General features: G+C 46.8%; 1 protein-coding gene across 1 annotated transcript; it reads left to right on the top strand.

The window, feature by feature from the left end:
• Positions 1-771: 771 nt before the first annotated feature.
• On the top strand, positions 772-14,866 carry USP20 (ubiquitin specific peptidase 20). The gene is made up of 23 exons (XM_010024415.1): positions 772-852; positions 1,228-1,281; positions 1,958-2,020; positions 2,136-2,267; positions 2,814-2,910; positions 3,097-3,166; positions 3,736-3,849; positions 4,756-4,834; positions 6,125-6,566; positions 7,480-7,631; positions 8,869-8,970; positions 9,386-9,558; positions 9,817-9,911; positions 10,339-10,372; positions 10,754-10,799; positions 11,067-11,247; positions 11,696-11,822; positions 11,939-12,108; positions 12,721-12,802; positions 13,153-13,261; positions 13,655-13,757; positions 14,004-14,075; positions 14,706-14,866. Exons 1-23 carry the CDS (start codon positions 772-774, stop codon positions 14,864-14,866), a joined length of 2,739 nt encoding a protein of 912 aa, XP_010022717.1.
• Positions 14,867-14,899: the final 33 nt, after the last annotated feature.

Here is a 14,899-nt window from a genome sequence, read left to right as displayed (position 1 = left end):
AAATATGTGTGTCTTGGGCTGCTGCACCCTTTTAATCTAAATTTCATGCAAACAAGCTCATTAGATTTCTATCTTTTCCCTCTGCTTGTCTGCTCAGATCTCTGTGTTGGTTTTCCCACCCTACCTGCTGAGCTGGCTCAGCACACCCAGTTTCTGGGGGGGAAAGTGTAGCTAATCAGTCTAATCATGTTCATGGAGTATTCATGGTATAGTCCATATACACATTTATATATGTAAAGCATGTATGAGGTAATGGAAGCTTTTATTTATTGCTGTAGGGCTGTGCATCATTCAGAGATGCTTTGTGATCCAGACAGTCTGGGAGTTTAAGGTTAAGAGGGTGGTCATTAGGTCACTGTACTGCTGCTTTCGTTCTGAAGCTACAGCAGATCCATCCCCATACCTGACAGCCAGTGGGCAGCTGTGCTGCTGAAGCTCTGCCTGTGTTCTGAGCAGCTTCCTGCACCTCTGAACATTCCTCCTTTTACACATTATGAGCTTTATTCATCTATTTCCTTCTCCTCCCTTATCTATGATACCGCAATGCAGCCACTCAGCAGTGGGTCAGAACTGTGCTAGCTAATGACTGATTCCAGATTTAGATTTATTCTGATCTCTGAACTTTGAAGATGGATATCATAATATGTAATATACAAATCATGCTTATTTATCTTCTTAGAATCTGTGACAGCAAATCTGACCTGTAGCTAAAAAGAACTATCCTTTCTTGTCTTAGGAAAACACCCCCCCTGTAAGCGAGCGTTGGTGAAAATGGGGGATACAAGAGATATCTGTCCTCACCTGGATTCCATAGGAGAGGTGACCAGGGATGATCTGCTGCTCAAATCCAAGGTACAGGGTGTTCTGGTTGTCAGTCCTTTCCCTTTTAGCTATTGTGCATGGGTTTGCATGTTTGCTTTTCTAAGTAAATGCTGCCTGTCTCCACAGAGGTGAGGCAGGAACTCTTCTACCAATGCTCATGTACCCTGCACATGTCCCATAAATTAAGTCTTTTGTTGACCCCACCTGATTATTTCTGTCATTTTATCCTCCTCAAATGTGTCACTTAGCTAAAACACTGCAAAGTGTTATATTTAATTGGAAATGTATTAAGAAATGAAATCCTGTGAGCTGCAGGTTGGCCAGGCCTGTCTTCCCACTCTTGAAGGACTAGGTTACTTGAAAGCCAAACAAGCAAACAAACCTTCTTTTATCATGAACATGCAGGGAACTTGCCAGTCTTGCGGAGCTGTGGGACCAAATCTCTGGGCTTGTCTTCAGGTAAAATGGCTTGCTGTTTGTGTGCATGATACGGTGGGACTTCTCTTTAATATCATTTATACTGGAAAACAAAACAAGCGGGAAGCAAAGAGGGGGTTCACGGTAGAACTATCCACTGTTTTTTGATGGCTTCCAAGGAAAAGACTTGCTAGGTTAAAGGCTAACACTGTCAGAATATGCCAAGATGTAACAGTTCACTCCCCAGAGGTCATTGTCCCCTGGTAGTCTCAGTAGGAATGAATAAAATGCCCAGCATTGCCTGTTGGCTGGGTCCTGCCTTTGCTGGCAGCTGTGAAGGGAGGCTGCAAGTGTGAGACATCAGATGTTGCTCAGGGCAGTGAGGTGGAAAGGAATGACAAAGGACATGCGGGTGGGCAGGGGCAGTTTATTTTTACACTAGAGTGTCCAGACATTTTGAGACTGCTCAGATGAGCTGCCCATTGGAGCAGTTGCCTTGGAATGGAGTCTTTATGTGGGTGCAAACCTGGTTCCAGGTTTTCTTTCTTAAACAGTTCCACTTTTTAGTCTTATTCCAGACCCTGAGTAAAAAGCAGGTTAGAAAACTGGTAAGATCCATTCTGAAGCTGGAGCTGCTGGTGGGACTGGAGTTGCAGACTATTTGATGAAGAGTTTAATTTGATGTGTCCATTGTACTTCCGCTCTTTTCTCTCACTAGATTGGTTGTCCTTACGTTGGCTGTGGGGAGTCCTTTGCTGACCACAGCACACTTCATGCACAGGTGAGTTTTCTCTATTGTCCATCTTAAGATAGAGTTGGATTTTGCCCATTACTTAATCTGGTAGTTCAGTGCTTCCACTTGAACCAGATTCATTATTTCACCTTTTAATTTGTAGGCCAAAAAGCACAACTTGACGGTGAATCTGACCACGTTCCGTGTCTGGTGCTACGCCTGTGAGAAGGAGGTGTTCCTGGACCAGCGGCTGGCAACGCACACCCAGTCACCACCAGTGAAGTTCACTGACCCGGTGGGTCTGTCCCAGCGTGGCAGGGTTGAACTCTTGGCAGGGTTTCCATTTACCTGTTGCAAAATGAACCAGTGTTTTCTGCTGTTGGCAAGGCTGTTGTTGTGATAAGAACTCTTGCTGAAAGTGGCTACTTGTAGTCAGAGGAGCAGTAGTAGGATCTCCCAGCAAGAAGACTTCCAGCTGACTTGATACCCATTTTCACTTTTAATCTTTTCTAGTCTTTTCCTTGGGGCATCCTGTTTGTGTCTTCTGTCACATCTTCATTTTCAGTGCATGGCCCACTGAAGTTTTAGCTTTTCAACCAGAAACACATGTACTTGGGTCACTGCTGCATATTCCTGTTATCATGTGTACTGGAAGCAGTAATGGTACAATTTCCACTCTCTTCTTGCATTAGTGAGAAGGGCAGACAGTGCAACTGGTTCTTCTCTCTCCAGAGTGCATTATTTTTAAAGGCTGGCTTGATTTATATGTAGGATAATTCTCTCACAACTCATCTTTCCAAGCAGGCCTCTCATGGTGCTTATTTCTCTGTCTTTAATCTAGGAATCACCATTGTCTGCTCATCCTCTGAAAGCTGTTCCAATTGCAGTGGCTGATGAAGGTGAATCTGAATCGGAGGATGATGATTTGAAACCAAGAGGTAACTGCAACAAGTTGATGAAAGGGCTGTGAGGGTAACTGCAGTCTGTAGGACCTGCACTGGGAGGTTCCTGGGAGCAGACTCTGAAGGTTGCCTAGAAAGGGCTGAATTCCCTCTCCTTTGGGGAGGAATGTAGAAAGCAACTTGTCTGGAAAGTGTTTCATGCCTCTCTTCTTTGTGCTTTAGGCCTTACTGGAATGAAAAATCTTGGGAACTCCTGCTACATGAATGCAGCACTTCAGGCTCTCTCTAACTGGTAGGCATTAGAGCCTTTCAGTAGCTTCTTTACTAGACTTCACTAAATAGCAAAAGTGGCACCTCTGATCTGAGACCTTCATGAGTCTTGCAAAGAGAAATCAACCAGGCTACATGCAGACAGATCTAGTGTTTGTTTAGGGCAGCAGAAGGTTTAGAGTAGGAAAGTGAGTGAATAGCCAACCTGTGGCTACATACAAGCCTCATGTTTAGATGAGTGCTTGAAGTAAAAATGCATCATTTCCATTGTGACAGAGATGGGAAGGCATGTCACATCTCTATTCTCCCCAGTGGTATCATTCTAGCCACCCATATCCTCAAATACTCTCTAGCCATCCCGCTGAGAACTAATTCCAGGATGTCTTCCCTGTACTGGAAACAGATTCAGATCAGCCTTTTTCATTTGTTTCAAGGTAGAAAATCAAGTCTGCATCTGGAATCACTTCTTCCTTTGATTTAAAAACAGTATCGTAAGCATGCTTTCAAAAGGCATGCATTTAAGTTTTGATAACCCTTCTAGAGAAGCAGAGGAGAAATTTCTGTGCACTGAAGTGTCTGTTTTTCTTGTAGCCCCCCTCTCACACAGTTCTTTCTGGAATGTGGTGGACTGGTCCGTACAGATAAGAAACCAGCACTGTGCAAAAGTTACCAGAAGCTGGTGTCTGAGGTTTGGCATAAGAAGCGGTGAGTGGTCATTTCCTAATCTAATCTGGAACTAGATGGTCTTAAGGTCTTTTCTAACCCTAGCTATTCTGTGATTCCTAGCTATGGTAGTTCCCTGTTGGCAATGAATTAAAAATGGTGAAGTAGGGCAGTACTTTTGCTCATTTCTGAATGTTTTGTATGGATTGACCAGCACCTAATTGCACTGCTCTTGGTTAGCAGAAGGATTGATGATTTGGATAGAAAAAGCTATACAGAGATTTTTAGTGCAGAGTGGAAGATATAGGTGATGTTTTGGGAAATGTTCACATTCTAGACCAGTTCAGACCATTTACAGTTCAGCGTTGTAAAATACTGGAGCTCTGTTTAAATCTGAAGATGTCTGCTCTGTGCAATCAATTGAAAGAAAAAAAAAAAGGAAGAAATTTAATGGCATTTCATGTTTGGTTCATATTAGTTGTTAAGAAGGGATAAGTAAGATACAGAGCAAAAGTGAACTGTGTCTTTCTGGAAGAGAAGGCTATAGACTTGGAAGCAATACAAGGTCATTTTGATACTGGTTTTGATTGACCTCATTTACTGGGTGGTCAGCCCATCCAGATGTTGAGACAGACACGGTGCTGCAAAATCAAACCAAGTAACTAATTGCAAAACCTGCTCTGGAAAGAATCACTTGAGATGATACAAAGAACAGAGCTTTAAGTTAAACGTGCTCTAGAGAAGAGTCTCTCTGGAAGGACAGACTGAAATGACTACGAGATGTTTCCTCTCTCTTCATTTGTATGTCATCCAGCTCATATGCTCAGGCTTTGCAGGTCCTCTTTAACTAGTTACCACACCCTGTTCCATGGCTTATTAGACAAACTGGCTCCAGGCCTGATAATCAAACTAGCTTCTTGTTTCTTTCTCTTTTCCATATCTAAACAGCCCGAGTTACGTTGTTCCAAGCAGTCTGTCCCATGGAATTAAACTTGTCAACCCCATGTTCCGAGGCTATGCACAGCAGGTGGGTCCTCAAAACCATGCCATTATTCCAAAGGTGGTGGGATTTTTCTTCCTGCAGCAGTGGTGCTTGTGTTCAGGAGGAAGCGCTTGAGCTTGGGTCATGTCCATTTTGGCAGTATTAGTGATCTTAGGTGGGATTTAGGAGATGTGGGTTCTCCTCCAGGCTCTGCTTCTGACTTGCTGGTACCAAATCAGTGCATTTTCCTGTGTCAGCTTTCTCACCTCTGGAATTATGATGGTCATCTTCTTTATACAGGGCTTTGGGATCTACTGATACACCCTATACGGGAGTTAGGTATTATTTGCTGAGAAACCTTGATAAATCTTCACTAAAAAATTAAAGATATGAATGTTCTGTCTTCTTTTTCTGGGGACATAGAGCAAACCAAATTTTATTTAAATATAGTATCTTTTTTTCTTTTAAGGTTTTATCAGCATCTCTCTTGTGTTTATTCTTCAGAATAAAATGTAAACTTCAAACTATGATTAGAAAATTTACAAGAGAAGTGACAGTACATCTGAGCTGTGGCACTGGCAGGACATCAAAACAGAGGATAAAAATGATGATTAATGAAAGAACATCCATATTTATCTTTGATGTGAAGTACGTTGGATTGGAAAACTCAGCTGCAAAGAGATAAAGTTGAAAGGAAGAGCAGGCTGAAAGCCAAATTTCTATAAAATAACAGAAACATCATAATTAACTTTCTGGAGGTGTCAAAATATCAGGTTGCTTTCCAGCAGGTCCTTTGAAGCCAATGTGTCAGCTCTTTTTCTATGTATTAAGAATGTAGGAGCTTGCACCTACACTGTACAGTCTTTGGTTTCTGGTTCTATTCCCTACTTATTAAAGATTTTAATCTGTTCTGAGAGGTTGCCATGAGCCAGAATCAGTGATCATGAAATCCATTTTGTGGGTAGGAGGAGTCTGTTCTCTAGGGCCTGATGTCTTCAGTAGGTTTCTCCTTGTCTCTTGCCTCTTATCAGTGGTAAACACCAAGAAATAAGCTCATGGTTTGCATGCTGTGGCTGCTCTCTGGCTTTTCAGTGTCTTTCAGCTGAAGATGTTCAGATAAAAACTGGGCCTTTTATCATTTAGGAATTAAAAACATTTTTGTAGCAGACAGGCTTCTTGGTACATCGCCACGGTACTCCCTCTGCTTTAGTAGGGTCTCTGTATTGCAGAGGTGGCAATGGGCAGCATTAAAAGAGGCTATGAATGGAGCCATCTCTTCTTTTGCTCCTCCCGTTTCTGGATGGATACTAACATGGAATTGCCTCTGGTTTTCAGGACACTCAGGAGTTCCTGCGGTGTCTGATGGATCAGCTTCACGAAGAGCTGAAGGAACCAATTGTTGCGGAGACGAGGGATTTGGATACCAGTGACCAGGACGACAAGCGAGAGGGTGACCGAAGTCCTTCGGAGGATGAGTTCCTCTCCTGTGACTCAAGCAGTGACAGAGGTGAAGGAGATGGTCAGAGTCGGACCACAGGGGGCATGGGCAGCAGCTCCCTGGCAGAGACGGAGTTGTTGATCCAGGATGAAGCAGGCAGAGGGATCTCTGAGAAAGAGAGGATGAAGGACAGGAAGTTCTCCTGTGGCCATCGGCGCAGCAACTCGGAGCAGGTGGATGAGGATGCTGATGTTGATACTACTATGATGCCAGTTGATGGCAGAGCCTCTCCTGAGATGCTGCCAGCTCCCCGTCCTGCTAGCCCCTGTAGGACACCAGGTATACACCTCTTCCAGTCCTGTTGTGAGAAGACATGTTAATCGCCCTGGATAAGGACAGTGTTGCAGTGCAGTGGCAGACAACACATAATGCAACTGACTGTTCCTTCTATGCGTTTCAAGAGATTTTGCATCCAAGATTTTCCTCAGTGTCCCTGGCAGTAGTTCTGCCTTTGTGCACAACTGCTTCTGTAAGAAAATGTAACGTGAACCAGAGAAGTGCTTGGCTGGGCTAAAGTGCTGAGTAAAGACTTACATCTTGAAGGCAGTGATAACTGCGATAACTGCCTCTGCCAAACCTTTCCTAATTTAAGGAAAAGGATTTGTGTGTGTACATTACTTTATATGATAGGCTGGCCTGGGGAGATGCTAGCTGTGGAGAAGGCATGGAAGAAGGTTATCTGTTAATGCTGGGCTGAGGGCTTTGTGAAAAGGAAAGGGAGAGGCACAGCTTGTGCATTTGTGTGTCTTGGGGAAAAGAAAAGAGCAGCGGTTAAGACGTAGGTGTGGAGTCACCTCAAACTGAACATAGTCGATCTTTCAGTGCTTTTTTATATGAGTCTTACTCTGCCAACTGGCACTGAAGACAGCAGTGCTGTTTATGTGGATTAGGGATACGGGAGCAAGCTGTAAAACCTAATTAGTCATAAGTGTGAAAAATGGTGGGTTGGGTTTTTTTGATATGCAGTTATTAACTGTTCAGTACAGCTCTGTGTGCTCTTGTATCCGTGCACTGAGGGAGCTGAATCTGCCAACCTGTGCAAGCAGGACAGGTAATAGACACTGAACTGTGTGTACTGGGAAAGATTCTGTGCTGGAACACAGAGCTGTGCTGACACTGATTGCAATGAGGATTGTCTTTCATAATTGGGGTTTTCACCAGTGCTCTTCTCCCTCCCCGTTTTCCCCAACAGAACCTGACAACGATGCCTACGTGCGCTGCTCCTCACGTCCCTGCAGTCCAGTCCATCATGAAATGCACTCCAAGCTCTCTAGCAGTCCTCCTCGCTCCAGTCCTGCCAGGCTTGGACCTTCCTACATCCTGAAGAAAGGTAGAGCAAAGAGTGTATGCTGGGAGGCAAAGCTGGGAGCAAGCAGAGGAGGAGGGGCTCATTTACAGGAGAGAGAAGCAGTCCGTCATGATTCTTGACTACCAGTTGTAAGAAGTGCTGATGCCCTGAACATCAGTCCTTTCTAAAATAGTACTAGGCAAACACTACAGTCAACCTGCAGGTAAAGTCAGGCTCTGGGTACAACAGATGTTCCAGTATGCTCTTATGGAATGATTTCCATGTCCACATCTGCATGCTGTGTTTGTTATGAATCAAATAGCTGTGAAGTCCCAGGCACAAGCTCTGTCCCTTTAGGGGAGTGCAGAGACATGTAAGTATTTGTCTGCCAGACTTTATGTCACAGCATGTGGGCCAAAGAACTGCAAGATGATGTTATTGAGAGCAAGCTTCCTGCCTCTTGGACATCTTGGGCTCACAATAGCAGAATTAAGGCTGCAGATGTCAATCCAGTGTTAGGCTTCAGAGTGGAGCCTGGCTTCTGTTGTTATCCAATTGGTCTCTTCATCCCAGGCAAATTGCAAATTGAAATCCCTCAGCATTGTACAGTCTAAGCACAATGGCATGTGCTCATACCACTGTCCCCACAGCTGTTCAGTAGTGGCGTTCTTTCTTCAACTGTGCCCCAGCCCCTTGGCTGAGGTCAGCACAGCCACAGATGTTCTGGTCAGATGAAAAGCACTCTGTCTTCTTGCACGTGTGCAGGGGGAAGAGGGTTTGTTATTAAACAAAACTGCATTTGGCCTGTGCTTGCTGTGGAGAGTCCTCTCCGGTGAGAGACACGAGGGGAACACATGATAAATGTCACAGGGCAAATTACCCAGGCAGATGAGTGGGGAGAGAGTGTAAGGTGTAAAGCTTAGAGCAAAACGTTGCAAGACCTCAGAAAAGCAGGGACTATCTGTGGCAGGGCCAGGCTTCTAAACATGTAGTAAGAGGATGGCAACAGGATTTCCAGTGAGACAATTTCTGCCTGCTGAGAGCTGGCACATTGGTGTTGGCTCAGTTGGTTACCTCCCTGCTTCTTGTACCACACGAAGCAGCAGTGTTCTTCACCTTCTTCATGTCAGCTTACAACTGGCTCCACTGTTTCACTGGCATGCAAGTGGTGTGTGAACACTCAGGACAGCATTTGTCCTGTGTTCTTGTGCTGCGTGACTCTGCTGAGGCAGGAGACTGGGAAGGAGTTGCTGAAGATGGGGCTTCTTTGTCTGTCTTTCAGCCCAGATGCAGGCTTCTGGGAAAAAGAAGAAGGAACTTCGCTACCGCAGTGTGATTTCTGACATCTTTGATGGCTCCATTCTCAGCCTGGTGCAGTGCCTCACCTGTGACAGAGTGAGTCTCCTGGTGGCTGTCAGTCAAAGAGCACAAGTCTTCTTGCTTGTACATCTCTCATTAGTGAATGGTGCTCCTATTCCCAGACACTCAGGGATGCAGTAGGCCTGCTACAGTGGTGATAGATGGGTGGCAGGGGAGGTGTGAGAAACCTGCCAGTATTTCTCTGTAGTGGTATATTTGCTGTTACTGAGTAGGCCCAGCAATATCACATTCATGTCAGAAAACTAATTCCAGTGCTACAAAAACCATGACAGAAATCATCCTGCTACCAGCAGTGAGTGGCCAGAGTGAGTTGTTCTTACTACCAGCTCAGGTTTTAGCTTAGACAAAATCCAAGCAGTGAGAAAAGGTGATGAAGATCAGGTCCCAGCTCCATTACACACATATATTTCTTCCTTTTGGGTATTTCCAGGTTTCTACGACAGTGGAGACATTCCAGGACCTGTCACTCCCAATCCCAGGGAAGGAGGACTTGGCCAAGCTGCACTCTGCCATCTACCAAAACGTGCCAGCTAAGACAGGGGCATGTGGGGACAACTATGCCTCCCAAGGCTGGATTGCCTTCATCATGGAGTATATCCGGAGGTGTGCTTCCTGTGCAGGACCTCTTTTCTCTGGGGTTTGCTCTGCAGTGCTGGAGGGCAGCTGTCCATAAACAGGGTCTTTTACAGCAGCATGTCAATTGTAACCATTTTTTGGAGGACACTGTGTGGTACCTCACAGGTTTTTTAGCCTTTTCATGTAAACCATTTTCTGCTGTTCCTCTAGTTCTGTCATACACCTTCAGATCTCTTGTCCAGCTATTTTATGTATAACTCTTCCTCTTGATCCCCTCTTCTGCAGGTTTGTGGTGTCCTGTATCCCTAGCTGGTTTTGGGGTCCCGTTGTGACACTGGAGGATTGCCTCGCTGCCTTTTTCGCAGCAGATGAGTTGAAGGGTGAGTTTTCTTCAGTGAAGAAAACACAAAACAAGTATTTCATAGGCATTTTGGAGGCACATTAAATCCCCTGGAAATCCTGCCTCGTAGTTCACTTGGAGACTGGCAGTACCAGAAGTTGACAGTTCAGCATCTCTGAGCAGAAGTGAGGTTTTTCAGGGGTGGGAAAGCCAGAGGGCTCAAACAATTCGCTGTGTTCACTTGTGCTCGTGGGCAGTTGTGTGTTTCTGCTAGTTGCCTGCATTCTCTTCTTGCCTGCACTTACTGAAAGAAGTGTTTGTTTTGATCGCTTCTCATCTTGATCTCTTGTCATGGCTTCCCCAAGGTGTTGCTTAACTTGGTTTCTCTGCCCTGGGTGGAAATGTAGCCGTATCAGCATCGTGTGCTCTGAGTAACAGCCTCATGGCTTTCTCCTCTTTGTCTACAGGGGACAACATGTACAGTTGTGAACGGTGTAAAAAGTAAGTTTGCATTACCTGTATCATGCTGTATTTCTGGAACTTTCTTCTGCTGGCCAACATTTTGCTGTACTCTCTGCCTGGACGTTTCTTCTGCTGAGTGGCATGTAAAAGCTGCCTTGCCTTATGCTGGAGTTCTGGTCTTGAGAGGTCACTGGTCACATACTGGAAAAGTGCTGGCTTTGGTGGGGGGAGGAAAAAAGGAAGGATATGAAACTGCTCATGCCATGCCTTATTTGGGAAGGATGCTGCAAAGAGAGCGAGTTGGTTGCTGCTGGAATTCAGGATTTGTCTTGGATTTGAAAGTGAGCAAGACTCAGCTTTGCCTTTTGGCATCCCTTTGCTTGAGAGATTTCTCACAGCTCATTTCTTTTCCTCCCTCAGGCTGCGGAATGGAGTAAAGTACTGCAAAGTCCTGAGGCTACCAGAGGTGAGTAAAAAGCACCTTGATTCCTAGTTTTCTTCTAGCAGCCACTGAGGGGGTGAAGCAAGAGGTGGAACAGAAATGGCAGTTTGCTTTGGGGGTGAAGTCCTGTATCTAGATGAGAAGAGACTTCCCCATCCTAAGCTGATGAGCCAACAGGATTCATGACCACCAGGCGAGGAACTCCTGCAAAGATGGACAATCTCTTATCCCCATTAGCAGAATTCCCACAGCAAACCCATGCTTTGGTGTTCTCTGTCCTTGGTCTTTTAGATTCTTTGCATCCACCTGAAGCGATTCCGGCACGAGGTGATGTATTCCTTCAAGATCAACAGTCATGTCTCCTTCCCCTTGGAAGGGCTGGATCTACGACCCTTCCTAGCCAAGGAGTGTGTCTCCCAGATCACCACCTACGATCTCCTGTCAGTCATCTGTCACCATGGCACAGCAGGCAGTAAGTCCTTCTTCTGTGAGTGCAGGCAGAGGTGAATAGGAATGGGGTGAGTGCAAGCAAAGCAGAAGCATGTTCCAGGACTGGCCAGCACCACTTCTGGAAAGCAGGACAGCGTAAGGCCTGCTCCCTCCATTCCCAGGCTTGCTCATCTTCTGCCCTTTGAAAAGTGAACTGAGCAGCTTCTGACAGATCCCCTGCAGCTATTCCATCCTCACCAGTGGGTTGGCTCAAACCCTTTCCCGATGTTCAGCCTCACTGAGAGGCCCTTCCAAGGAAGGCAGAGCAGGGTGACAGTGCCAGGCTCTGCTGCTCCTCAAAGCTTGCCTGATCAGGAATTATGCCTTCTTTGTCCCTCTCTCCATTCTCTGCCAGCAGCTAATCCTGTTGGTGTTGCTGACATTAGCCCAGGCCTGACTGCTGTGTGCACTCTGTGTTTCCTCTCTTCCAGGCGGGCATTACATAGCTTACTGCCAGAACGTGATCAACGGGCAGTGGTACGAGTTTGATGACCAGTATGTCACCGAAGTCCACGAGACCGTGGTACAGAATGCAGAAGCCTATGTCTTGTTCTACAGGTGAGCTCTGCCCCGCATGCAGCAGTCGTTGCTGGTTGCAGAATACCCAGAAATGCATTCTGCAAATGTTAAGTCTTCAGGAATTGCTTCATCTTCTTTTCCTTTCCTTACTTAAGGAAAAGCAGTGAAGAGGCCGTGCGGGAGCGTCAGAAAGTGGTGTCCCTTGCCAGCATGAAGGAGCACAGCTTACTCCAGTTCTACATCTCCCGAGAGTGGCTCAATAAATTCAACACCTTTGCTGAGCCTGGTCCCATCACCAACCACACCTTCCTGTGCTCTCATGGAGGTAAGGAATGCTGCTGGACCTGGGAATAGCAGCTCTCCACTGTATCTTTAAGCTTCCTGGTGCATTAGGAAAAGCTCCAGCTGTCATCCTGATACAGTGGTCGCTGCAGTAGGATCCACTTCTTCGGCAGAAACTCCAGCCTGCTCAGGGAGACAATTACCCCATTGTCCTGCTGATCCCAAGGGATGTGTAGTGCTGGGAAACAACAGTTTTCAGTTCTCCTTTTGTTTTTAAAAACAAACCTGTAGAAAGCAGATAAGGCAGCGTTTATCTGTGTTACCCTATCAGCAAGGTTAACCTCCAGTGTTTGTTTGGAGAATGGAGCACGTGCTGCTGAGGAGAGCTGATACTGTTTTACTGTTCTGCTGCTTCATCTGTCCTGGGGAGCCCTCCTGTTTATAAGCCTCCCACTGGAAATCAAACACTTGATTAGAAATTGAGGCCATGAACTGGGAAGTCTCTGTGGTTAATGAACTCCTGTCTTCCATTAGCAAAGGAAGCAGATTCTGGAATCAGAGTTTTCAGCAAGGAAGATCTACCTTCTTCTATTTGTGTCTTTACCCAGCAATAAGAGTTCCCTGGTTAACTCTTCCTCTTGCCTTTCCTCCACAGGGATCCCTCCTAATAAATACCATTACATCGATGACCTGGTCGTGATTCTACCCCAAAACGTGTGGGAATATCTCTACAACAGGTGGGTTTGGCCATTTCAGTCTTTTTCCCTATGAGTTTCGGTGTTTGTTTCACACTTTGGCAGTGATCAAGACAAAAGGGCTTCCTAGGGCACCTCAAAGGCGTGCAGTACTTGGTGGGGACTGGCAAGGACTGGTATTTGGTAGAGCTCCAAATCTAAACCAAATGGGCTGTATCAGTGCATTGTTCCAGAGCAACACTGTGACCCTCTACGTGCTGAGTAAAGGCACTACTCCCTCCTTCACCAGTGTCTGGAGCAGTGTAAACATCCATCGCTGTGGGATGCAGGGCTGGGAAGCATTTCCCTTCTCCTGCAGTTCTCCATTCCTCTCCCTCTCTCCCTGTGCTCAGGTTTGGGGGTGGCCCTGCTGTGAACCATCTGTACGTGTGCTCCATTTGCCAAGTGGAGATTGAAGCACTTGCCAAACGCAGGAGAATTGAAATTGACACCTTCATCAAGGTTGGTGTGGGAAGCACCCGGAAGCAATGCCAAAGGGTAGGGGTGGGAGGTGCAAACCTGTCACACAGTGGAAAACTCCTGCCCATGTTCTCCAGAACATCGTCTACAGCTTGGTGAGGAGATTGACATTGGGGTTCCCCAGTGCTAGCAGCATAGGGAGGGCAGCTAGAACACCATAGTGCTGTGCACAGCTGTAATGCAGACACCAAGTTTGGAACCATCCTAGTCTCCTGCCTGCTGTAGTGAGGAGGAGCAGGTTAAGAGGAAGGCGGTGGGATTACACGAGGTTCTTCTGAAGAACAGCAAGCTGCCTTACAGTTAACAGAAGGGGCCTCCCCAGATCTCAGGAGTGACTGAATCCTTCCTGTGTGTCTCTGTTCTCTGCTCTCCCAGCTGAACAAGGCTTTCCAGGCAGAGGAGTCTCCAAGTGTCATCTACTGTATCAGCATGCAGTGGTTCCGTGAGTGGGAAGCCTTCGTCAAGGGGAAGGATAACGGTAAGAAGCCAGAGACCTCTGGATTCTGGTGGGGTGAGAGGTAGAACAGAAACAGGTCTGTTTGCCAGGTCCTCAGCGTGTGGACTGGTGTGACCTGAAGTTAAACCGAGTTCAGACACCAGCCCCTTGGGCTGCCTGCAGGTCCCCAGGGGCAGGGCAGAACAAGAGCTCGAGCTCAGGGGATGAGCTGTCTGGTGGCATCGTGGAAAGCAGAGAGGTTTTGACATGTTTGTTCTCCTCTTGCAGAGCCTCCTGGACCAATCGACAACAGCAGGATTGCACTCACGAAAGCAGGTGGCCACGTGCAAGTTAAGCAAGGTAAGGCTGGTGTTTGCTGTCTTGTAGTGTTCCTAAAAGGTGGAGAATGTCCCGCTGGATCTAGGTGTCCATAGTGGTGCAGTCAAAGCAAGATGGTGCTGCAGAGGTTGACAGTTCTCTGCACAACCCAGTGCTGACTGTCCTGAGTGAGCCACCTCAGTTCTCCACTGGGAGCTGCTGCGTGACCCGCTTGCTGATGAGACTTCTAGTGAATTCTGCAGGTCCCCGGTCCCCTTCCACCATTCCCCTCTGCACTGTAGCTTTGATCTTGTGTTGCAGCATCTGCTGTGGTCCAGCTTGTGAAATAACAATGCTTGTGCTGTCCCCACTGGGCTCTCCTGCCGAGCCAGTAAGGATTGCATTTGCATCTCACCTCTCGGAGCACCCCTTTCTGCTTTTCTCCTCCTCAGTAACCTTTATGGCAAAGTCCTCCTCTTCCCCTGCTTTGTGCATTGCTCGCAGTTGTCCCTCCCAGGACAGCTCAAGTAGGGTTTTCAGTCTCTCCCAGGCAGCACAACCCCACCAAATCCCCCTGTGCAGGGGAGGTGGCTGGAGAGGACATCCTCATCCTCATGTTGTGGTGCACCAACCATTCCCTGCATGGCTGATCCCTGCCCTTGGGCCTTGCAGGTGCTGACTACGGGCAGATTTCCGAGGAGACATGGGTTTATTTAAGCACGCTGTATGGAGGGGGCCCAGAGATTGCCATCAGACAGAATGTGGCCCAGGTCCAGGAACTGGAGAACCTCCATGGGGAGCAGAAGATTGAAGCGGAGACACGGGCTGTGTGATCTGTGCGGCCTGGGGCAGGGAAGGTGTGGATG

Source organism: Nestor notabilis, unplaced genomic scaffold (genome assembly GCF_000696875.1).
Source record: "Nestor notabilis isolate BGI_N333 unplaced genomic scaffold, ASM69687v1 scaffold8441, whole genome shotgun sequence".
In the NCBI taxonomy this organism is placed as follows: domain Eukaryota; kingdom Metazoa; phylum Chordata; class Aves; order Psittaciformes; family Psittacidae; genus Nestor; species Nestor notabilis.
This window is presented reverse-complemented; position numbering and strand designations above follow the sequence as displayed.

Bases quoted from the DNA above. Each gene is read 5' to 3' on its own strand.
- USP20 (XM_010024415.1), top strand. From the start codon at position 772: ATGGGGGATACAAGAGATATCTGTCCTCACCTGGATTCCATAGGAGAG. The intron at 6,567-7,479 runs GTATACACCTCT...TTTCCCCAACAG, and splicing joins TAGCCCCTGTAGGACACCAG to AACCTGACAACGATGCCTAC. The intron at 12,109-12,720 runs GTAAGGAATGCT...TTTCCTCCACAG, and splicing joins CTTCCTGTGCTCTCATGGAG to GGATCCCTCCTAATAAATAC.